Source organism: Oncorhynchus clarkii, chromosome 9 (genome assembly GCF_045791955.1).
Source record: "Oncorhynchus clarkii lewisi isolate Uvic-CL-2024 chromosome 9, UVic_Ocla_1.0, whole genome shotgun sequence".
Lineage (NCBI taxonomy): Eukaryota > Metazoa > Chordata > Actinopteri > Salmoniformes > Salmonidae > Oncorhynchus > Oncorhynchus clarkii.
In genome coordinates, this window is record NC_092155.1 from 25,372,312 (window position 1) to 25,398,119 (window position 25,808).

General features: G+C 43.4%; 1 protein-coding gene across 7 annotated transcripts in view; it reads right to left on the reverse strand.

The window, feature by feature from the left end:
* Nucleotides 1-25,808, reverse strand: part of LOC139416121 (protein phosphatase 3 catalytic subunit alpha-like) — a 111,479-nt gene that overhangs the window by 38,536 nt on the left and 47,135 nt on the right. For all 7 annotated transcript variants that reach the window (XM_071164428.1, XM_071164430.1, XM_071164429.1 and 4 more), the window contains exons 3-8: nucleotides 12,509-12,633; nucleotides 12,233-12,344; nucleotides 11,742-11,887; nucleotides 10,470-10,609; nucleotides 5,453-5,530; nucleotides 4,704-4,798 (exon numbers count right to left, since the gene is read on the reverse strand). In XM_071164428.1, coding sequence (XP_071020529.1) covers nucleotides 4,704-4,798; nucleotides 5,453-5,530; nucleotides 10,470-10,609; nucleotides 11,742-11,887; nucleotides 12,233-12,344; nucleotides 12,509-12,633 — 696 coding nt within the window. The remainder of the gene's footprint in view (nucleotides 1-4,703; nucleotides 4,799-5,452; nucleotides 5,531-10,469; nucleotides 10,610-11,741; nucleotides 11,888-12,232; nucleotides 12,345-12,508; nucleotides 12,634-25,808) is intronic.

Sequence of the window (25,808 nt, forward strand, 5' to 3'; positions counted from 1 at the left end):
CTGTTTTACATTTTTTTCACTACAGTTGACTTTTATGAATTTATCATCCCACACATTTTTAATCCAGTTTCTTGTCAAATCACTGTTGCAGTGGAACAATACAGTAGGCTACAGAGTACAGTGTTAGAGTAACAAAACAGATTGAGTTGTCAATGTCATTGACCAATAATAATTGAGGTCTTTGATCATAACTGCAGTTCTAAGAAATCAGATAAATCACAAAAGGATGGTGAGTAAATGATAATGATGGACTAGGAACGTTTACTGGTTAACTGGTCCTCTCATGCCAAGATTCCCATCCAGCTACCCGACCAGAAATCGAGAGGGGAAAACAGAGCAGAGAACATACCCGTTTATGCTCAGACTTGCTCTGACTCTATGGGGGGAGGGGGGGTCCCTGGAGAATTACCAGAGAAGGTCCCCATGCTGTCAACTGTGACGAGGCGGAAAATTCCCTTGTTCCCTGTAGTCCTGCCTCGGGAATGCCATCCTACTATTTACTCCACGCTCAGCACCGATCATGTGGCCACATGCCAATCCCACAGGAAACAGAGTCCGAACTCTGACCTCGGGCCATATCTCTGAGCCAGCCCTCTCTAGAGCAACAGCACATCTCCATCCATCTCCATCTCTATTTTCATTCTATCAATGAATAGCAGGAGGGAGCGGGAACTATGTGACTGTCTCGGAGGCAAGTAGGCTAAATGTTTCACCTTGTGATCGACACAACTTCGCAACACCCAAGCCTGAATCCCCAGTCTGACACTTTCAAATCGTCCATCTATTCCCATCTGTCTCCCAGTCACATTTCCAACGGTCTAAACTCAATCAACAACATATGGCAGGGGAAAATACAGTAAACGTCTGATACTATGTGTGCCATGTTTGGATATGCGTAACTGCTGTCCAAGAGGCAGGCCCAGCGAAGGGTCATTTGCTGGTTTTAGTTGAGCAGCTTGCCAATATAGCATTCAACAAGATAGATTCCTTTGAGCCCAGGTCTGATAAACTGTACTAGAAGTATAAATAGTTGCCACAAGCATATCTTATATCTTATATCACAACAGTATCACACCACAGTAGATTTAACCCTCTTCTCCTCAAATAAAACCAAACTCCACCTCCCAAATCCCTGATGGGAACGTCGACTAAGTCCCTAGTCACATGTCTTGGGAATTCAAGTGACAAGGGGATTCTGGGGTATGAGGAGCTACTGTCTCCGATGGGGGAGAACCCCTCAGTTCTCGTTTCACTGCGTGACAATCCTCTGCCGCTCCGAAATAGACTTGGGGAACGGTGTCATTCCCCGTCTTCTTGACTGGAGGAACCCAAGCTGTCTGACACCAGCGACTAAACTTGCCACCCATATTGTTTTTCAGCAGACAGTTTTCATGTTTACAGGTCAGTGAGAGAGGGGGGGGGGGGGGGGGGGGGACATTGGCCGAGTGATCACTCAGCTCCAGCTTATGTGGCTACAGACAACTTGACCCCTGACATGAGACCGTGTAGACTAGCCACCCGAGTAGCTCGGTGACGGAACCATCCGATTCCACGATTGATCAAACCCTTAAAAAAATAAAATAAAGAGTTATTTGGCTGTTGCATTACGTCGACTCGGCAATGGTGGCCTTTGTGTTTTTTACATTTTATTTATTTGCCTGCGAGACCACCGGCTGGGGGGTTTCTGCCTTTGTCAGGGTTGCCAAATCTCCACTCTGAGCGAGGTTACACTGACCGCAGACTGATTTGGAGGAGGCTGGTTAATCTGATTCTGGCAACCCCCCCCCCCCCCCCCTCTCTCTCTGCAAAGACTGACGGGCTTAGCCGACTGGCCCCTTTTAGATTTACAGCTGCCATCGATTGGCCATCAATCACGAGACCGCGGCACTCGCAACCGAGATCCCAGTCCAAGACGAGAGAAGTTCAATCTATTACGGTCACTTGCATTTCAATTGGGCGCCCTGCCCCATTCGAACCATATTATATCCCTCATTGGGCGGTTCTTCACAGAAATAACAAATGATATAATGTACTCCTCTTAACTCCTTAGTTAGAACGTCTGTAGGACTACAGGGTGAAGAATCCCATGTTGTTTCAAGAGAAAAGAAAATAATCCTAGAAAACTGAGCACCCTATTAAATACATTTAAACTCTGAAGAAATACGCAATCAGCGTTAAATGCACAATAAAACTAAAAGAGTGGGATGGAGGGGGGGGGGGGGGGGGGGGGGGGGGGGTGTCTAGTTGTGCAGGAGCCCGGGCTGAGTAATGGCATGCGTTCCTGAATGTGCTTCAGAAGGTCAGCTATTTAAAGCGCTTTACCTTTGAGTTGGCAAAGCGGGGATCAGATATCAAGGTGGGCTGAGATTAGGGAACATCAAAGCAAAAACAACCTGGACGGGGATGTGAACATCAGCCATTGTAAGGCTCACAAACCGCTCTCCTTCTGTAGATGTCCTTGCAGTAAATCCTACTACACACCATCCTGACACATGCCCGCAAGGAAACTCATCACCGGGCTTTGCCCCAATTCACACCTATGCGAAAATATGCCCCCATGAGTGTGTGTGTCAAAAACAGCCCCATTTCCCTTCTCCCATTCTCTCCCTAAATTCCCCTGTGGTTCCCCGATTGGACAAAAAGAGTCGCTCTTGGACTTTTTGTGCTGACTCACTTCATAAAGGTCTGTCTGTGTGTCCAGCCTCCTCCAGAGTGTGCTGGGACACTGCATGCCAAATGGACCACAGCCAGTCCATCCCATCCCCACCCAACCCAAGAGACGCGTGAAACGTTTTGGAACCACGGCACTGTGTGCGTGCTCTTTCCCTTTCTCACTGTCCCCCTTTCTATCTTTCTCTCCCTTTCTCTCTCTCTCCCTTTCTCACTGTCCCCCTTTCTTTCTCTCTCTCCCTTTCTCACTGTCCCCCTTTGTTTCTCTCTCTCCCTTTCTCACTGTCCCCCTTTCTCTCTCTCTCTCTTCCTTTCTCACTGTCCCCCTTTCTTTCTCTCTCTCCCTTTCTCTCTCTCTCCCTTTCTCACTGTCTCCCTTTCTTTCTCTTTCTCTCTCCCTTTCTCTCTGTCTCCCTTTCTCTCTCTCTCCCTTTCTCACTGTCCCCCTTTCTTTCTTTCTCTCTCTCCCTTTCTCTCTCTCTCTCTCCCTTTCTCACTGTCCCCCTTTCTTTCTCTCCCCCTCTTCTCACTGTCCCCCTTTCTTTCTCTCTCTCCCTTTCTCTCTCTCTCCCTTTCTCACTGTCCCCCTTTGTTTCTCTCTCTCCCTTTCTCACTGTCACCCTTTCTTTCTCTCCCCCCTTCTCACTGTCCCCCTTTCTTTCTCTCTCTCCCTTTCTCTCTCTCTCCCTTTCTCACTGTCCCCCTTTCTTTCCCTCTCTCCCTTTCTCTCTCTCTCCCTTTCTCACTGTCCCCCTTTCTTTCTCTCTCTCCCTTTCTCTCTCTCTCCCTTTCTCACTGTCCCCCTTTGTTTCTCTCTCTCCCTTTCTCACTGTCCCCATTTCTCTCTCTCTCTCTTCCTTTCTCACTGTTCCCATTTCTCTCTCTCTCTCCCTTTCTCACTGTCCCCCTTTCTTTCCCTCTCTCCCTTTCTCTCTCTCTCCCTTTCTCACTGTCCCCCTTTCTTTCCCTCTCTCCCTTTCTCTCTCTCTCCCTTTCTCACTGTCCCCCTTTCTTTCTCTCTCTCCCTTTCTCACTGTCCCCCTTTGTTTCCCTCTCTCCCTTTCTCTCTCTCTCCCTTTCTCACTGTCCCCCTTTCTTTCCCTCTCTCCCTTTCTCTCTCTCTCCCTTTCTCACTGTCCCCCTTTCTTTCTCTCTCTCCCTTTCTCACTGTCCCCCTTTGTTTCTCTCTCTCCCTTTCTCACTGTCCCCATTTCTCTCTCTCTCTCTTCCTTTCTCACTGTCCCCCTTTCTTTCTCTCTCTCCCTTTCTCTCTCTCTCCCTTTCTCACTGTCCCCCTTTCTTTCTCTCTCTCCCTTTCTCACTGACCCCCTTTCTTTCTCTCTCCCCCTTTATCTCTCTCCCTTTCTCGCTCTCCCCTTTTCTTTCTCTCTCTCTCCCTTTCTCACTGTCCCCCTTTCTTTCTCTCTCTCCCTTTCTCTCTCTCCCCCTTTCTCTCTCTCCCTTTCACTCTCTCTAATGTAGAGGAAGCGTACATTTGATCTGATCACACTGTGTCAAGTACAGTTTGATTCAATTGTGGATTCTCTGTACTGTTTTTCTTTGTTCGCTTTACTTTTTTGTTTCACTGTAAAGTGTGTTGTGATTTAAAATGCACTTTGAAAAGATATTTACTTTTGTGATGTTGTATGAACATCCGTGTCTGACAACTTCAACCGTAAACTAGTTCAATAGAGTCAGGTTGTGTCGCGAGGCCATCCTTCCAAATCTTATCTCATTGACTGAGCGAAGCCTAACTCTAGGGCAGCATACAACAGAGGAGGCTGGTGGGAGAAGCTATAGGAGGACGGGCTCATTGTAATGGCTGGAATGGAATGAACAGAGCTGTATTACACATATCAAACATATGGAAACCACATGTTTGACTCGGTTCCATGTTTTCCTTTCCAGCCATTACAATGAGCCCGTCCTCCTATAGTTCCCCTTCCCCACCAGCCTCCACTGGCAAGTGGTAAATGATCCATAACAAATAAACAAATTAATGCGGTAATGAGTACGATTCACTCTGTGCTTGCCTTTGTTGTTGTAGACGTCTAGGTAGTTGGGTGCTGAGAAGATGGTGATGAGAGAAGGAAACCCTGTCGTCTGGCTCTTCCTGTACATGCGGTACCTAGAGGGAGAGACAACATCATCAGCACCACCACTGTTAGAAGAACACTACCTATAACTGTACTTGTGGTCTTCTGCAGCACAGTGTGGCCCTCTGTAGCTCAGTTGGTAGAGCATGGTGCTTGCAATGCCAGGATAGTGGGTTTGATTCCCAGGACCATCTGTATATAAAATGTATGCATGCATAACTGTTCGGGATAAAAGTGTCTGCTAGATTATGTACAGTGGATGTAACACATTATTATTATGTGTATGAAGTCCACGATGGCCCGAGGGCTAATTAAATACATTTTTTGGAAGGGTTACCTGATCCTAGATCTGTGCCTAAGGCTAGCTAGTAGGTCAAGCTGTTTTTTTCTCTTTGAGTGGGCCGGACAGTCTTCGTGGAGGAGCAGTAAACAAATAGGGTGACACGCCTTCTGTCAGTTTGAGGAGGAGCCTCTGCCTCATCAGCCCTTTTCTCAAATGTTATGGCATGCTTGCTACCAAGGGTGTCACGGTCCATTGATGGGGCACTGACGACCAAACTCAATAAAGTTGAATTCAACACTATTTTTTTGCAAGCGCAGGATGTTTCCTGGGTAGGCTCAAGCGACATAGTTGACCAAGGTGAACAGCTGTAACAGTTAGCGGTGGGGGGGGGGGGGGGACTTACCCAGCATCCTGTGCTTCATGGGCTCGAATGACCGATAATAAGTTATTGTGTTGTAGAAAGTCGCAGACAGCAGGATAACTGTTGAAAGACAAGACGACACATGCTTGATTAACGGCTCTAATTTGATCAAAAAGCAGTGATTCGATTTCTTTCCCACTGGGCACAGACGTCAAATCAACTTCTATTCCACGTTGGTTCAACGTAATTTCATTAAAATTATGTGGAAACTACGCTGATTCAACCAGTGTGTGCCCAGTGGATTGACACTTAATATAGATATTCATCCAAGTGTATTTTAATAGCAGGCACCTTCATCATGTAACCATTGGAAAGGGCAAACAAAGGATCCAGCATAAAATCTCAACCTTGTGGTTTCTATAAGTATTCAGTGTGTGTGTGTGTGTGTGTGTGTGTGTGTGTGTGTGTGTGTGTGTGTGTGTGTGTGTGTGTGTGTGTGCGCACGTGCAGCTTTTGCGTACTCATGCAGCTCTGATCAGTCTGAGATTTGAGGTGGCCAAAATAAACTGCCAGCAATTACAATTTAGTAAAGTTTCAGGATTTTCCATGCCATAACCTTTAATTCCCAAAGAACCCAAAATGTGATTTTGCACTCAGTGAGGGAGGCCCTAGTCACACTAGCCAGCCAGCCAGCCAACAACCCCCTTGAAGCCAGTTACATTGAAAACTCCCAGAGAAGGAACGTTTAGTAAGTAAGTGAGTGCACATGAACTTCCAGACCTTGGGGAAACACAACAGAGCTGTGTGTCATAATCATTTCAGAACTCCACACCACAACAACTTTAGAAGGTTATTCGATGAACCTGACGAAACATGAAAGCAATCATTGTTCAAAGAACCAAACTCACCGTGGAACCGACTCATGTTTATTTCATTTTTAGGTCACAACAGGCAACAGGCATTTTCCCATTGACAAAACGACACTTCAGCTGTCATTTGGAAATAATCTGACGTGTGTGTTTGATAATTAAGTGCGGGGCTGAAGGCTAAACTCAAGTGTTTGTTTCTGGATATTGCTAATTAGTCTAACAATGGTTGTGCCCTTTAATCAATGTGGTTCTCCATTGCTGAACGCTTTCGGGGCTAAAGGGTTAGCTCACTGCTTTGTGAGACAGGTAGATGGCCTTGCACTTCGGGCCAACTCGTAACAGCCATAGCCCTCCGCCTCCAGTTAATATCCAGAATAGAAAGTAGACAAGAGAACGGGTACGGTATACTCTAACTTGAACAAAAGTGAACCGATCCGTCTCAATTTGCACTTCCTTGTCAGACGGGTATGCTTTGAGGGGCACAGTTACACTGCAGGCTTCCTAGCTGAGAGGCCTGCTTTGCTTTGTCACTCCAGGTGGACTTACACCTAGAAATGGGTACGGTGTCACATTCCTTGTTCTGTTACTGATGACCCGAGGGGAGAAAGCACCACCGACAGCGGGTACGATAACCAAAGTGCGCGTGGTTTCTTTCTGGTGTGATAGCATCGCTTCGAGGAAAATAAAAAAGTAGCTCATTATCCATCTTAATTGATTACTTTCACTCCTATTTGTTTCTCCGGGCATCAGCAGATGCTGTTGCTACTGTAGGCACTGCTCGGAAGACTAAAGACATTTTGTGCTGAACGCAATTGACATCTGTTTTGGGACGGAGCGCAGATGTGATCCATCCCCAACCGTTGTGAGAGTCCCTGACAAATAAACAAACAAATGCACATCCTGTCTACTTCAAACCTGACAGTGTACTCTGTGCATCATCTGAACAGACACAATCCATTCAAGGGCTATTTGCATAAAGCATCTAAAATACCATGTCATTTCCTGTTTAGGCTACTCAAAAACAGTCGACCACACAGTACAGTGTCTGTGCTAGGCTTGAAAAGATGGGGCCTGTATTCATGTGCAATTTCATGCCTCAGTAGTGTGTAAAACAGTTATGAGGGGGCCTATGGCGCTGGGGTAAAACAGTTATGAGGGGGCCTATGGCGCTGGGGTAAAACAGTTGCCAGAAGCCAGGAAAAAGCACCAAACTGATTATTTTCTCTCAGATTGGCGAATTGTTCTCCTTTCAGTCTGGAACTTGAAGCTTGCCCATAAACGCAGCATGCCAGTATGCTGGCAATTACAATGAGCCCTGCAGGCAGATCCAAACAACGACACTGGGAAAAACAACAAGGCTATGTTTCAAATGGCACTCTATTCCCTATATAGTGCACTACTCTTGACCAAAAGCAGTGCACTATGTAGGAAATAGAGTGCCACTTGGAATGCAAGCCAAAAGCCACAGAGGAATGTAAGCCAAACCAAGAAGACACAGGGGGCTGTTGGGATAGAGGTACAAGAGGAAGCAGCTAACCTGGACTGGAGTTTTACTGTACTATCCTGTTTGAAATGCTGAAGTGTTTATACTACAACAGCAATTATCTGTTCATATACTCTTAAAATGCATCCTTTATTCCTTGCTTCCCTGAAGTAATCACTGATCTGACATGCCATAACTGTTGAAAGCAATGGCAAGTTTGCTAAAAACCCATCTAGTAATTGTCTGGTTCGTGATTACTTCAAGGAAGCGAGGAAGGAAAGATACATTAGGAGTATTCGAACAGGGTCTATCACTGTCAAATCACTGTCTTTCTTTCGATAGTCGATACTACTCGATGTAGTATACTGAATCCCTATCACTCAGATATCAGAGATATCTCTGCGGTGGCAGGGCCATACGATGGAAATATCACTGGCAGAACCCGAGAGCATCAACACGACTGTCTTACCCTCTCTCAAGTGACAGGGGTGACATTTCACGCCCTGACCGGGCATGTGTTGTCTAGCAGATAGTCAAGCGAGACCATTTAAAGCAAACTGTTGGTTCATCTACAAATCTATCTCACAGCCCTGACCAAAATAACATTTTGAATGCAAATAACCATTATTGTTCCCACATAAAACACTATACAGTGAGTATAACAAACACAAGGAACATATTCCTAATACTGAGTTTTTGCCCTCAGAACAGCCTCGTCGGGGCATGGACTCTTGAAGGTGTCGAAAGCATTCCACAGGGATGCTGGCCCATGTTGACTCCAATGCTCCAATCCGATCCTTCCCCAAGTTGGCTGGATGTCCTCCTGGTGGTGGACCATTCCTGATACACACGGGAAACTGTTGAGCATGACAAACCCAGCAGCGTTGCAGTTCTTGACACAAACCGGTGCGCCTGGCACCTACTACCATACCCCGTTCAAAGGCACTTCCCACCACCCTCTGAATGGCACACAAACACAATCCAAGTCTCAATTGTCTCAAGACATAAAAATCCTTCTTTAACCTGTATCCCCTCCCCTTCATCTACACTGATTGAAGTGGATTGAACAAGTGACATCAATAAGGGATCATAGCTTTTACCTGGATTCACCAGGTCTGTCTATGTCATGGAAAGATGTTTTGTACACTCAGTGTACATTCTTTAGTCTTTATTGAATCCCCTTTAGCTGGTGCCTTAGAGACCACAAGTCTTCCTGGGGTCAAAAGAGCAAAGTTTGTGCTGGTATACTCCTCAAATAGGAGGACTTTGAAATAGTCCTGCATTATGGGTAAAGTCTCTTCCAAAGATGATATGCGGTCTCTTTTCAAATGACATCAATTTACAAACTGCAAAAAGTCTGTCCAACGTTTATTCTATTCTAGATAGAGCTCTTTGGGTGTCTGAACGCACTCATGCACCTTTGAGGCTTTCCATGGACCTGCTAACTCTGGCCACTTAGTTTAGCATAAGTGTGAAATGAACACAGAACCATTCAAAAAGGTTCAAATACCTTTTGACCATGGTTCAAAAATGTAATGCAATAATAATGTTTTGAAAAAAATAATAATCAGCAAATCAGTGTGTAGCACACTCAAGGAGACACAGCATTTGATTGCTTATGCTGCTTCAGGCTGGTTTTACCACTGGCATGCCAGGGCCATAGAGTGTTTATCCACCTGTAATGACTGGACACTAGAGCACTAAAATACACATTTGGAGAGGACTGTGGCCCTGTTCATTATATTCCGGACAGAGTGAGCTCCCTCTGTGCTTCCAGCCATTCCTTTGTTTGCTTTGCCTGCGACTGGGATCTGTTTAAGGGGAGTTAATATGTGTGCTCCATAAACACTTGCGACAGAGTAATGAGAGAGAAGCCCGTTTCTCTGGGATAATGACAAATGCAGGTTATACGGTTACTGTCATATCCACAGAAAGTGTGTATGTGTACATACAGACAATAGAAGAAAGACTGAGGGAGTTGGAAGGGGACTGAATGAAAATGAACATTTGGCAGAATTACTTGGGTTGGAAGGATTTGGCAAAGGAAGGTTGAGTGATGCTTCAATAGAACCGGGACTCTGTTCCATTTGAATGGTTATATTACTGTAGAGCCCAGAGGTGTTGCACCAAGATCAATGTCAAGTCCATTGTATGACACACACACACACACACACACACACACACACAAACACACACACACACACACACACACTTCCACCAGCATTTCTACATTGACATGAAAATAGCATTCTTAAAGATGCAATATGTAACTTTTTGGGTGACCGACCAAGTTCACATAGAAATGTAAGTTATAGCTATGTCTCATTGAAAGCAAGTTTAAGAAGCGGTAGATCTGTTATTTGTGCGCTATTTCTAGGCTTCCTGGTCTTAAGTTTAGTTTTTTGCGTCTTTTACTTTTGGTTTTATAAACCAGCGTCAAACAGCTGAAAATACAATATTTCTGGTTATGGAAAATATATTTCACAGCGGTTTAGATGGTACAATGATTCTCTACACTATACTTGCTTGTTATATCACATAAACTGAAATTAGGCGAACTATTAGAATTTTAGCAACCAGGAAATGGCGTAGCACTTCCTACATAGTGCAACCTTAATAATGTGCACTGTAAAGAATAAATGAACACATTCACAGCATTTTTCACACTACGCAGCTTGTGAAGGAGGTGATGCTGTTGATGGCCCACCTGTAGAAGTAGGAGCAGCCTCTCACTGTGTTGTGTGTGAAATGCTCTTGGCTTTTCTCATTCCCAAAGTCTTCCAGGGGGTCCGACCACAGCAGGTCACACATGGGCCCGTACGCAGGGGGCTCTTTGAATCTGTCTAACTGCAAACAGAGAGGGACACAGAGTTAGGAGAGACAGGGAAAGACAACGTCAAGCGGTCAGGAAAATGTCTAATCTATGAGGAAACTCAGTCAGTTTATCTTCCTCAATGGGTTGGTGTTGCTCAAGTGATACCTATGGAAAAGTGGTTGTTTTTGTCATTGTAAAAGACTTGAGATGGATCTTGATTTGACAATTAGTCTTGCTACATTGAACTGTGGTTAAAATAAAAAACTGTTGGTAGGGTCTCTGTTTTACAACGGTGCATCGTGTTTGAGTGAAAGACACCCACAACATGTGGACTGGATGACAATGTGTGCCTATTATGAGCAGAAAACATGAATAGGTATATTCAATCTTGCCCACACTAATACTTCCTCTTCAGAAATGGGATGGAAAAGGTACAAATTGATGTGATCAGCCAAAAGCTCACGACAGTCATTCAGAGTAACCGTATCGATTTCTCCAGAGAAAGTATATACTGTAGGATAATGGACACTTCAATAGTGCAGATTGGATTACAGAGACCCTCTGATTGCAGCCACAAAATCCAATTGCCGTTATTGAATTTGAGAGAAAGCAGGATCCGACTCTTCAACATTTTTAATCAGAGCGGTCCAGACTCTGCCCGAATGTAACTCTCCTGTTAGCTAGGGGCATCGTTTGAGAGCAAATTGAGAGCGAGGTAATCCATGTTGTATTATCAAGGTCATTCTTTTCAAAGGAAATATTTCAAGGGAAATGGGTAAAGTCTTCATTTTCTTGAACAGCAAAACGGGGAAAGAAACCGTTTGCACAATGCTCTGTGTAAACGTATCTGTATCCTAATTTAAGTGCATTTCACGTGATAAATTCCATTAGAATAAAGTCCATGTGAATGTTTGTTACAAGGGAAAGTTGATTTTCTTACTTATACTGAACACCCATTATGCTTTTAATGAAACCTCGTTTAAACCACACATGCAATCTATTCATACAGCAAAGAAACAGTACAACATCAATATCCAATGTATCCATGAATTTAATACTTTATCAACAGTGAAATAGGAGATCATTCTGAATGATAGTGTAGCAGCTCAAATTACAAGCATATTGCATGGTCATGCAGGGGACGTGGTTCGGGAGGACACGTACTTTCCTGATGTCGTCAAGGTTTGTGATTTCTGGGGACAGTCCTCCGTGTACGCACAGGAACTGCTGGTTCATAAGGGCGGCCAGAGGAAGGCAGTCGAAGGCGTCCATACACGCATCGTACACCCGCTCCGAATACTTAATTCTACCTGTCAAGGTGGAAATAGGGCAGGGAGTGAGTGTTGCCAGGCCAAACACCCCTAGCTCTTACACACTAGGGCAGTGTGCTGGGTCGGAAAGCATTTCAAAAGTGTCAGAAAACCTCCAAAGGACATAAAAAAACTCCAGCATAATTTCACTCTGCCCTTGGTATTTTATTTAGACTCTGAGACCGAACACAACAGCAATAGTTCAGATGTAAATACCTATCAAGGAGAGAGCAAATATCTGTTTTCATACTATGCCAAGAAGAACATTTCTGTGTGAACGTTTGAAAGTTAAGCGCCGGGCTGAATGTACAATGCTTTAGAATGAAAAACTCAAACCAGACTTACATTCCTGCTTAAATGTGAAATACTCCGTCAAATGTCTACATTCGTGGTTCCCACGAAGCAAAAAGAGTGTTTTGGGGTATAGGATCTTTAAGGCCCACAAGTACAGCACACACTGAAAGAGAACAACAAAGAGATTGGGAATGAATCTGCATATTTTTTGAGAACATATTTTTTACAATACAGTATAACCAACAGTAGTTTCAGATGTACAAACGCAAAAGCATCAACCATTTCCTTCTTTAACTTAATGTTCTTAGAACAGGCTGAAACACTTACTTCGATACTGAAATATCCTCTGTCGACGTAGTCGCCCAGGAAAAGGTATCGTGTGCTAGCTGGTGACCCTCCTACTTCAAACAGCTTCATCAGGTCAAAGAACTGGCCATGGATGTCTCCGCAAACTACAGGAAACACACATGGGAGGAAATCAGAAACAACAAATCTTACAATTCTTCACTTTTATATGTGACCCGTTTCAGGAAGTATGTTGCATTTCACTACTTCTTTGGAGAGGCATTTGAACGTCTTTTTTAATTTATTTTGATCCAAATTTGTAAAAAAAAATGTTTTACTTTCATGTGCCTTGTGTTCCATCTGTAAATATGAATACAATTGTTCAATACCGAGCCTAGTTGGTTTAGCCACAGAAAAAGACAACCTTCCCGCTAGGCATGGTTGGCTAAGATAATGGATGGGCTGGACATGCCGGGAGATGAGTTTGGATTGGTCTGTGTTACGGATACAGGTATCCTGTGTCTGTGTGTATCCTGTGTGTTTCTTTTCTCTCCGTCTCCCCTCACAGGTGAAAGTCATCACTCCCCAATCAGTCAACAATCAACCCATCAATCAGAAGACACACCTCCTCCTGTTTCCTACCCTATCACAGTTCCTTCCCCATGGTTTAAAAACCCCATCATTTGTTTGTTCAAGCAGCTCAATCTCTTTGTAATGCCAAGTTGGTAGAACTCTGCTCTTGATAGATTTCAGAAGCTCAATCTTTGTAATGCTATGTTGGTAGATCGCTGTTCTTGTAGATTTCAGGAGAGCTCAATCTCTTTGTAATGCCATGTATGTAGATCTCTCTCTTTGTGTAATAATTAACCTCTTCTTTTGTTTGAGCACCTCCAAATCACTTTGTCATCTCCTGTGAGTATTGTTTTTGTTTATGGTGTTTGCTGGTGGGAAAAAGGGGAAACCAAGACAAGTCGCCCATGGGCATACACTACCCGTAGGTAAACTTTGTTAAAACACACTAGTTAGAACTGGGCGGACCACCCACTGTATTTTTGGTTAGTTAGTTAGCTGTTGTTGAAATAGGCTAGTCTAGCTTAGGGGTGTTTTGAATACTTATTGTTTCTTTCCTTGGGTCCAGCTCAGCCCCTTTTTCCTGCTCCCCCCATTACCGTGTGTTTAGAAATAAACCCTGAGTTTGACGGTATTATTTCGGTTGTCGTGGTTATTTCGTTCACTTTTACTTTGTCACTGTTATAATTTACACGAGTTATGTTACGGGTCTCACTACCATCCCCCCTAGACTGTCGGGCCAAAAGGAATTCGTAACATAAGTGGAGCCTCATCCGGGATATGTCTTTACTGACACCCATGCCGCTCATGTAGATTGTTGTAGTGGTATAGTTCAGTGTTGAGCGTCATAGCTGAAGTAGCATTAGTGTTTGCTATTTTCGTTGGCTCTTGTGAAGTAGTGTAAGATGGCTACTTTTGATTTGAAGTCCTTTTTGGATAATCCTTCGTGGGAGGTTTTTGATAAATGTCGTAGAGTTGATTTAATGACCTTGGCTGACCATTACTCAATATCGATTCCGCAGAGTGTAGTTAAGGCGGAGGTTAAACAGCTAGTGTTAAATGTATTGTTGGAAGAGCAGGTGCTTGTGTTACCGCTGCCTGAGTCTACTAACCCTGTAGGGGATGTAACTGCTCCTATAAGCCCATTGGTATCTGATAATGAGGGTGAGGCTAAAACACCAGCCACATTGTCCCATTTTGATCCACTCTCCCCACTGTCAAACGGTGATGCCAGAAGGGATGTCCGTTTAGCACAGTTCCAACTAGAGGTGGAAGAGAGAGCCCAAATTAGGCGAGAGACTCTCCAGTTGGAGATGTGTAAAATTGAGGCAGAAAAAGAACGAGAACAACGGCAGATGATGTGTAAAATTGAGGCAGAAAGAGAACAGCGGCAGATGACGTTTAAAATGCGCCAGATGGAACAGGAGGCAGAGACAGCGAGGCTAGCCTTCGTTCCTACTGTGCCTGTTTGTGAGCCGTTCTCACCTGCTGTGTCCTCAAACACGTTTGACATTAGTAGGCAGATAGCCTTAGTACCTTTGTTCAGAGAGTCGGAGGTTGACTCCTATTTTTGTGTATTTGAGCGTATAGCCGTAGCATTGAAGTGGCCTGAAGAGGTATGGTGCCTATTACTTCAGTGTAAATTAACTGGTAAAGCCCAAGAGGTTTTGTCAGCGCTACCTCTGGAGGACAGTTTGAATTATGAAGTGGTCAAAGCTACTGTTCTTCGTGCCTATGAGCTTGTGCCTGAGGCATACCGACAGAGATTTAGGTCTCATAGAAAGTCTTCTAGTAAGACTTATGTGGAATTTGCTAGAGACAAGGGAAATCTGTTTGATAAATGGCATGCTGCTAGTAAGGTAACTGATTTCAACTCTCTCCGGGAGTTAATCTTGTTGGAAGAGTTTAAAAATTGCTTACCCGAACGCATTGTAGTTTACCTAAACGAACAGAAAGTATCCTCCCTGGCAGAAGCGTCTGTGTTGGCAGACGAGTTTGTGTTGACGCACAAGAGTGTGTTTTCGGCTCAAACTGAGAGTAGAACCACTGAGTTTCCTACCTTTAGCCCTAGTCGGCCCGCAGTAGTATATCAAGCACGCCAGAAGAATGAGCGTTCCTGTTTCTATTGTCATAAAGTGGGACATATGATTAATGATTGCTTCCTGCTTAAACGCAAACAAGGGATGCCTCTTCGTGCCAAGCCGCCAACAGGTGTTGGTCTAATTCGTACGGTTGTGAGGTCTGCAACAAAACAGGTGCCTCAGGGTAACTGTAGTTTGAAAGACCCAGTCCCCGACCGTAGTTATGAACCATTCATTTCCGATGGGTTTGTGTCCCTAACGAATGACGAAGCCTCTCAGCGTCCGGTTAAAATCCTTAGAGGTACTGGTGCGGCGCAGTCGTTTATATTGTCTGATGTGTTGCCCTTATCTGACGATACATACTGTGGTTCCAGTGTGTTAGTGCAGGGTATTGAAATGGGTTTTGTCCCAGTGCCGTTGCACTTTGTGAAAGTACACTCTGAGTTAATCAGTGGAATATTCAGAGTGGGGGTACGTCCTATGTTGCCAGTGAAAGGTGTGACCTTTATACTGGGTAACGATATTGCCGGAGGAAAGGTAGTACCCGTATTGGAAGTATTGGATAAAAGTGACCACTCTCTCTCGAATGAGTTGGCACAGAGTTATCCACATGTGTTCCCCGCTTGTGCTGTCACTCGTGCTCAGGCACTACAAGAGTGTGACGTGATAGATTTGTCGAACACTGTTCTGTTCAAAGAGGATGATCAAGAGGATGGATTGTGTGATACCTCTGAGAAGCTGATCACCTCTGACCAACAGCCCAGGAAAGAATTAAAGAACGTTGAACTTATTGCTGATGCAATACAGTTACCAGTCACTCGTGAGCAGCTGATTGCTAACCAAAAGGTTGACAACAAACTTGCTAAATGTTTTTCTAGTGTTGTCTCGTTAGAAGAGGTGAAGAAGAAGAATGTGGCTTACTTCATTGATGGTAATCTCCTCATGCGTAAATGGAAATCCCATATTGATGCAGGTGGAGATTGGAATGCTGTTTACCAAATAGTGATTCCTACAGCCTTTCAACAGAATGTGTTATCCCTTGCTCATGATCACCAGTGGTCTGGTCATTTAGGAATTACAAAGACTTATGATCGGATCCTTCGACACTTCTTTTGGCCGGGTTTAAAACAAGATGTGGCTCAGTTCTGTCGGACATGCCACACCTGTCAGATAACAGGAAAACCAAATCAGGTTATTCCTCCTGCTCCTCTGTGTCCTATACCTGTCATAGGTGAACCATTTGAGCATGTGGTGGTTGATTGTGTCGGACCGTTACCGAAGACAAAATCGGGTAACCAGTTTTTGTTAACGATAATGTGTATGGCTACAAGATACCCCGAGGCTATTCCTCTGAGAAGGATTACAGCTCCGATAGTGAGTAAAGCCTTAATAAAATTCTTCACGACATTCGGGTTACCTAAGGTGGTACAAAGCGATCAAGGTACCAATTTCCTATCCAAGCTCTTCAAGCAGGTGTTGAAATCCTTATCAATTACGCACCGTGTATCAAGCGCCTATCACCCAGAGTCTCAGGGTGCGCTTGAAAGATGGCATCAGACACTGAAGTCTATGCTACGTAAATATTGTTTGGAATCTGAGAAAGATTGGGATGAGGGAGTTCCTCTAGTTGTTTGCTGCTCGTGAAACTGTGCAGGAGTCCCTAGGTTTCAGCCCGGCTGAACTAGTGTTTGGTCACACAGTAAGAGGACCAATGAAAGTCCTTAAAGAACAGTTCTTGTCCCAAGAGTTGTGTACCAGAGATGAGAATGTGTTGGACTATGTTAGTCGCTTTCGTGAGCGCCTACACCAAGCTTGTGCTCTTGCAAAGGAAGCTCTGTCTTCCTCACAGAGGAGCATGAAAAGACACTATGATAAAGAGGCTGTTTCTCGTCCACTACAGCCAGGTGACCAAGTACTGGTGTTATTACCTGTTCCAGGATCTTCACTGTCAGCTCGTTTCTCTGGTCCTTATTTAATTGAAAAGAAAATAAGTGAAACTGACTATGTGCTTCAAACTCCTGATAGACAACGCCAATCTCGTGTGTGTCACATTAACATGTTGAAAGCTTACCACACCCGACCCATCACACAGTTAGATAGTTCAAAAACTGAGGAAGGTACTGCTGTCTCCTCTGCTACTACTGCTATGATAGTGGACTGTCAAATTGATGATGTTGATGGCTTGGAGTTGCGCAATACTCAACAGCAGTGTGTTAGATTGCCCAACTCAGAAATGCTGCTGTCTATCCAGTCAGGTCTGGTTCATTTAACGGATGGACAGGCTAATGATATTGTGAGGCTACTACACAGTTTTCCATGTCTCTTTAATGACGTTCCTACTCGCACAAATGTGTTGGAACATGACATTAATGTTGGAAATGCTACACCTATCAAGCAACACCCATATCGTATCAATGCTTCCAAGAGGAAGATAATGAGGGATGAGGTGAAATATTTGTTGGAGAATGACCTGGCTACGCCAAGTTCAAGCCCTTGGAGTTCTCCTTGCATTCTGGTTCCTAAACCTGATGGTACGTCCAGGTTATGTACGGATTATCGAAAGGTAAATTCTGTCACAATGCCAGATTCGTTCCCGTTACCCAGACTGGATGACTGTATCGATACTATTGGTGCTGCTAAGTATGTAACCAAGTTGGACCTCTTAAAAGGTTACTGGCAGGTTCCGTTAACTTCACGTGCTTCAGAGATTTCTGCCTTTGTGACCCCAGACAACTTCCTACAGTACTCAGTCATGGCTTTTGGGATGCGAAATGCACCAGCCACTTTCCAACGACTGGTTAACTCCGTATTAGCTGGCGTTCCTAATTGTAGTGCATACCTTGATGACCTAGTGATTTATTCGTCTGAGTGGTCAGATCATGTTGACTTGCTAAGGGTAGTATGTGAACGGTTGGCAACTGCTTCTCTAACCCTGAACTTGGCAAAGTGCGAGTTTGGGAAGGCTACTGTTACCTATCTCGGTAAAGAGGTTGGCCATGGACAGGTGCGCCCTGTTGATGCCAAGGTCTTGGCTATAACTGCATTCCCTGCACCTACCACTAGACGAGAGCTACGCCGCTTTTTAGGGATGGTTGGCTACTACCGTAGCTTCTGTAAAAATTTCTCTGCGGTAGTTGCTCCATTGACTGATTTGCTCAGTCCGGCAAGACCATTTGTGTTGTCCCCTGATTGTAAGAGAGCTTTTGAATCAGCGAAAGCACTCTTATGTAGTACCCCTGTACTTGCTGCTCCGGATTTTGAACAACCGTTCAAGCTTGAGGTAGATGCTAGTGCCAGAGGTGCTGGTGCTGTTCAACTGCAGCAGGACAAGAGTGGAGTGGATCATCCCGTTTGTTATTTTTCACGTAAATTTAATAAATATCAAACAAACTATGCGACAATAGAACAAGAAGCTCTTGCTTTGTTGTTGGCTCTGCAATACTTCGAAGTATACATTGGTTCCAGTGCCCTACCAGTGATTGTGTATACTGACCATAACCCCTTAGTTTTTCTCCACCGAATGTACAACCAGAACCAGCGCCTTATGCGTTGGGCGCTGATTGTACAAAATTATAATTTGGAGATCCGCCACAAAAAGGGTTCAGATAATGTGTTGGCAGATGCTTTGTCTCGTGTGTAAAAATGATTTTTGTATGTTTTGGCAAGGTTGACGTTGTTGTTGTTGTAGGTATTAATTTTGTTGTGAGTATTAATTGTAATACTGTGGTCGCAATCCCTAGGGTTGCTCTTTTAAGGGTGGGAGTGTTACGGATACAGGTATCCTGTGTCTGTGTGTATCCTGTGTGTTTCTTTTCTCTCCGTCTCCCCTCACAGGTGAAAGTCATCACTCCCCAATCAGTCAACAATCAACCCATCAATCAGAAGACACACCTCCTCCTGTTTCCTACCCTATCACAGTTCCTTCCCCATGGTTTAAAAACCCCATCATTTGTTTGTTCAAGCAGCTCAATCTCTTTGTAATGCCAAGTTGGTAGAACTCTGCTCTTGATAGATTTCAGAAGCTCAATCTTTGTAATGCTATGTTGGTAGATCGCTGTTCTTGTAGATTTCAGGAGAGCTCAATCTCTTTGTAATGCCATGTATGTAGATCTCTCTCTTTGTGTAATAATTAACCTCTTCTTTTGTTTGAGCACCTCCAAATCACTTTGTCATCTCCTGTGAGTATTGTTTTTGTTTATGGTGTTTGCTGGTGGGAAAAAGGGGAAACCAAGACAAGTCGCCCATGGGCATACACTACCCGTAGGTAAACTTTGTTAAAACACACTAGTTAGAACTGGGCGGACCACCCACTGTATTTTTGGTTAGTTAGTTAGCTGTTGTTGAAATAGGCTAGTCTAGCTTAGGGGTGTTTTGAATACTTATTGTTTCTTTCCTTGGGTCCAGCTCAGCCCCTTTTTCCTGCTCCCCCCATTACCGTGTGTTTAGAAATAAACCCTGAGTTTGACGGTATTATTTCGGTTGTCGTGGTTATTTCGTTCACTTTTACTTTGTCACTGTTATAATTTACATGAGTTATGTTACGGGTCTCACTACCATCCCCCCTAGACTGTCGGGCCAAAAGGAATTCGTAACAGTCTGCCATGTAGCATGCTTCTGTCTATAACGTGAGCTGCTCAGTATGTGGTGAAAATCATTTCTACAGCGGCTTTTTTGAACGATATAACGTTAGCCATCGAGAACCACAAACGTTTGGCTACTTTTCTCAGCAACATTGATGCCCTGAATTTAGCAGGCGCTATCGACAGAACAGTTAGAAAAAGTTGTGATGAACTACCGCCTGCACACGCCACGGTCAGTGTGAACCGGAGTGACTTGACACAACGCTGGCCAAACAAAACTGAGTTCAATGGTTCCAGTCTGCCATGAAGCATTCATCCATGTAAACAGGTAAGAGTCTAGCTACATTTCCAGATATGATACGTTTCTAATTTAGTCAGAAAGTTGTTCTCATTGCAAATGCAAGCATACTGTTAGATACTGTAGCTAGCGAACATTAGCTTTCGGGCTCGCTAGCTAACGTTACGTGTATGATCTGTGTCGCAATAGTATTCTAATTATTCGTATCTAGCTAGCTAGATACATGTCTAAACAAAATACTTCACTTCCCCAGGTGATTACAACCCATCAAGTTAGTCAGGTGTGTCTTGGGGGGATTACGGCCATCTATTTAATTCCATGAACATACAGTGCCTTGCGAAAGTATTCGGCCCCCTTGATTGGTGGCGCAGGTTAGTCAAAGCAGAGCTCACTATGTAATGCAGCACTAAGTCGCTTGGTTTTCATGTTTTATGCTTGATGCGTGTATTACGAAAGGATACAGGCGAGACAACACCTTTTTGTACCAGTTGATCCAGGTTCAATTGGCTGGCAACATTACAGTACAGAAAACAGAAGACACTTCACGCTTGCAAATCCTCTCCAGGCAAATTGTATGAAACATGCTTGGAATTGAAGCCTTTCTGTTTGTCAGGTGAGAGAAGTAGTTGCATTGTGTATTGGAACTGGGTACTGTATATATGAACTAATAATTGCCCCTGTAAATAAAAGCTATTGTGCCTCTTGGGATCAGAGAGTGGCTTATGATAATGATAAATGTGACTATGATGTTTATGTATTAGGGGGAACACTTGCCCAAAAACTCTTGCCCATTATATGTCCCAGGGTCCATATAATTCTTCTTAACATGTACATGAATCATGATACCACAAACAAACTCCCTCAAAGGGTATACGTAAGTGTAATTATGAATTTTTACTGCACAGGAAAACTGCACTTTTAAAGAGGACGAAGCAAATAGTTTGGAATATGTGACCCACCCCCTGGATTTGGTCCTATGTAGCAACATTTTAAATAGTGTTTTATTTTACATTGGATAAAAATACAGACTCAGAGCAAGAAAAGTATATATCATACACTGCAGTTGAGGAAGATTGAGAAAGTACAGTGCCTTGCGAAAGTATTCGGCCCCCTTGAACTTTGCGACCTTTTGCCACATTTCAGGCTTCAAACATAAAGATATAAAACTGTATTTTCTTGTGAAGAATCAACAACAAGTGGGACACAATCATGAAGTGGAACGACATTTATTGGATATTTCAAACTTTTTTAACAAATCAAAAACTGAAAAATTGGGCGTGCAAAATTATTCAGCCCCCTTAAGTTAATACTTTGTAGCGCCACCTTTTGCTGTGATTACAGCTGTAAGTCGCTTGGGGTATGTCTCTATCAGTTTTGCACATCGAGAGACTGAATTTTTTTTCCCATTCCTCCTTGCAAAACAGCTCGAGCTCAGTGAGGTTGGATGGAGAGCATTTGTGAACAGCAGTTTTCAGTTCTTTCCACAGATTCTCGACTGGATTCAGGTCTGGACTTTGACTTGGCCATTCTAACACCTGGATATGTTTATTTTTGAACCCTTCCATTGTAGATTTTGCTTTATGTTTTGGATCATTGTCTTGTTGGAAGACAAATCTCCGTCCCAGTCTCAGGTCTTTTGCAGACTCCATCAGTTTTTCTTCCAGAATGGTCCTGTATTTGGCTCCATCCATCTTCCCATCAATTTTAACCATCTTCCCTGTCCCTGCTGAAGAAAAGCAGGCCCAAACCATGATGCTGCCACCACCATGTTTGACAGTGGGGATGGTGTGCATTGTTGTCAAAATGTTCAATTTTGGTTTCATCTGACCAGAGCACCTTCTTCCACATGTTTGGTGTGTCTCCCAGGTGGCTTGTGGCAAACTTTAAACAACACTTTTTATGGATATCTTTAAGAAATGTCTTTCTTCTTGCCACTCTTCCATAAAGGCCAGATTTGTGCAATATACGACTGATTGTTGTCCTATGGACAGAGTCTCCCACCTCAGCTGTAGATCTCTGCAGTTCATCCAGAGTGATCATGGGCCTCTTGGCTGCATCTCTGATCAGTCTTCTCCTTGTATGAGCTGAAAGTTTAGAGGGACGGCCAGGTCTTGGTAGATTTGCAGTGGTCTGATACTCCTTCCATTTCAATATTATCGCTTGCACAGTGCTCCTTGGGATGTTTAAAGCTTGGGAAATCTTTTTGTTCCCAAATCCGGCTTTAAACTTCTTCACAACAGTATCTCGGACCTGCCTGGTGTGTTCCTTGTTCTTCATGATGCTCTCTGCGCTTTTAACGGACCTCTGAGACTATCACAGTGCAGGTGCATTTATATGGAGACTTGATTACACACAGGTGGATTGTATTTATCATCATTAGTCATTTAGGTCAACATTGGATCATTCAGAGATCCTCACTGAACTTCTGGAGAGAGTGTGCTGCACTGAAAGTAAAGGGGCTGAATAATTTTGCACGCCCAATTTTTCAGTTTTTGATTTGTTAAAAAAGTTTGAAATATCCAATAAATGTCGTTCCACTTCATGATTGTGTCCCACTTGTTGTTGATTCTTCACAAAAAAATACAGTTTTATATCTTTATGTTTGAAGCCTGAAATGTGGCAAAAGGTCGCAAAGTTCAAGGGGGCCGAATACTTTCGCAAGGCACTGTACTTTCTCAATCTTCCTCAACTGCAGTGTATGATATATACTTGTCTTGCTCTGAGTCTGTATTTTTATCCAATGTAAAATAAAACACTATTTAAAATGTTGCTACATAGGACCAAATCCAGGGGGTGGGTCACATATTCCAAACTATTTGCTTCGTCCTCTTTAAAAGTGCAGTTTTCCTGTGCAGTAAAAATTCATAATTACACTTACGTATACCCTTTGAGGGAGTTTGTTTGTGGTATCATGATTCATGTACATGTTAAGAAGAATTATATGGACCCTGGGACTTATAATGGGCAAGAGTTTTGGGCAAGTGTTCCCCCTAATACATAAACATCATAGTCACATTTATCATTATCATAAGCCACTCTCTGATCCCAAGAGGCACAATAGCTTTTATTTACAGGGGCAATTATTAGTTCATATATACAGTACCCAGTTCCAATACACAATGCAACTACTTCTCTCACCTGACAAACAGAAAGGCTTCAATTCCAAGCATGTTTCATACAATTTGCCTGGAGAGGATTTGCAAGCGTGAAGTGTCTTCTGTTTTCTGTACTGTAATGTTGCCAGCCAATTGAACCTGGATCAACTGGTACAAAAAGGTGTTGTCTCGCCTGTATCCTTTCGTAATACACGCATCAAGCATAAAACATGAAAACCAAGCGACTTAGTGCTGCATTACATAGTGAGCTCTGCTTTGACTAACCTGCGCCACCAATCAACATGACCTAACCTACTCTTATACTATATCGGACTTAATTTCTTAGTGTTAAAAACATTTGAGTTTGCCAAACCCTCGACGTTGTGTCAAGTTCCTGTTTTCTTTCTTCGAGATAAATGCAACACCTTTACAGAATGTCTGTCGCGTTGGACCTTACTTACAAACCAAGAAGGACCATTGTAAATGTGAAGAGAGATATAGCAAGACTACCTATCAACAAACAAACATCGCAGTAAAAAAAATGCATTATACTCAGTATACGAGTAGTTCTTCAATAACCCAATAACCTTTTGAATTGGCCATTTTATTCTTACAAGCACCACTGGAAAGAGCTGTACACTGATACCTCGTTGGTAGTGAGGGTATAATGTTAGTGAGAGTATAATGAGGTAACATGACAAATTAATCAATAAAGCTGTCGTTCAGCCATAGCTCCTATCAACATTTACATTATGGAAGCGCCAACATTTCCCTCTTTCTCAGACTCCGGGTGGCATCTTTAATAGAATAAAATATGTCTGTCTCGCTATGACATGAGTCACTTCCCTGTGCTTTTTATTCATAGAATACTGACTGAAATCTATGAAAGGAACATCACTTGCACAGCCTATTATTATTATTAAGGAACACAAGTATGCTATTATGGAGGAAAAACATGTATCCCAATTTCTGTTGAGATCTCAACTATAGAGTGTTGTTCTTGTCTGCAATTGTATGGTAACATGCAGTGGCGAAAAATGTACTGTACTCTCCCGCTCTCCATTCCTAATAACAGAGTGATGGGGCATTAACTTATTTAGTCCCATTGGTCTACTTTACACTAATGTGACAACTTTGATGTTAATCACATCCCCACCTCATCCATCAATCAATCGCTCCAGTCAACAACCCAACATGACCCACACTGTGACTGGCCTGACTCAATCACTCCATGATCACTCCATTCGCCACTCAGTCAAATAGAATTGGTTTTCCATTGCCCCTCTGGCCCACTGCTCCCCGGAGAGCCAAGGAGCCACAGCCCACAGGGCCTTCCGATGTTTGTCACTCGCTGGCCACACACTGACAGCAAGCATGCTGGGACTGTGATTACAGAACCCAGACCAGCCAGGAACAACCCAGTCATTTCTTTGTAGACCCATTGCAGTGGTCGGAGCAGAGTGCCATATCCAGCTGCCAGTCAACCTTCACGACCAGCCAATCATAGTTTATATTATCACACAAAGAATTCCCTGATTGGTTTGAACAACAAACAAAACAAATACTGTATTTATATTCTGAGTGTGTGTGCTATTCACAAACATTGGTCGATAATTCCCCCTCCATTTTTCTAACCTTACATTTCAGTGAGAAAACGCTAAACAACATGAACATTCATGTTAACAAATGACACTGATATACAGTAGCAAAAGACAACGCCAGCCAACTACAGTTGCCTGAAACACAGTTGCTATAGCACTGATATTAATTGGGTCCTTGGCAATGAATACCAAAACCATCCTCTGATTTGTTTGCATAGCTGTCTTTAAGCATGCATCTAAAGATTTCGAGAGTAAGCCCGTAGAACTGTATTGAAGACAGTTCCAATTATCATCTGTTGAAGGAAAGCCATTAGCTCGAGTTGCAAACCCCCTGAGGCACGAGGAAGAGAAGAGAGAATTTCTCCTCCACATATGCACCGTAAACTCTCATTTTGTCATTTTGTCTTTGGAGAATCCCCACTCTTTGCAAATGGTTTAATTTCTGGATTTAGACTTAAAGGGTTATCATTTCTAATGCGCTTCCTCTCAGAGTCAACAGTATGGCGTTACAAATGCTATTCAATTCACGCTGTCTGAGAAGCAGCTCACTGTGCAAAGTGGATGTTCAATCTCGCTTACAACAAAAAGGTAGATGTTTGTAAGGCAGCATCGATCCCCTAATCATATGTCATTAAAGGAAATGATAGAATTATAGAAAGTCAAAATCCCTCTCGCTCATTGGTTTCTCAGCCAGCACTGTACGCCAAGGCTGACCATGATCACTATGGAAACAACCCTACAATGAAAGAATGTAACTTTCAGAGGCTTTTCACACCAACTCAACTGTTAAATACAAAGGACTTTTCACATGGCTGCTAACCACAACGCGCTAACACTTTGCGCCATAACAAGTTACGACTATTCAGTTTTATAATGTGTGATTTAAGATCAATCTCATGACCAGGATTTAACTGCATGTTGTAAGCAATACTAACTGTAAATCAATGCAAGCCAACTCTATACCAGAGGTGTCCAACCCTGTTCCTGGAGAGCTTCTGTACCTTCTTGTATGTTTTCGCTCCAACCCCAGTTGTAACTAACCTGGTTCAGTTTATCAACAAGCTAATTATTAGAATCAGGTGTGCTAGATTAGGGTTGGAGTGAAAACCTACAGGAT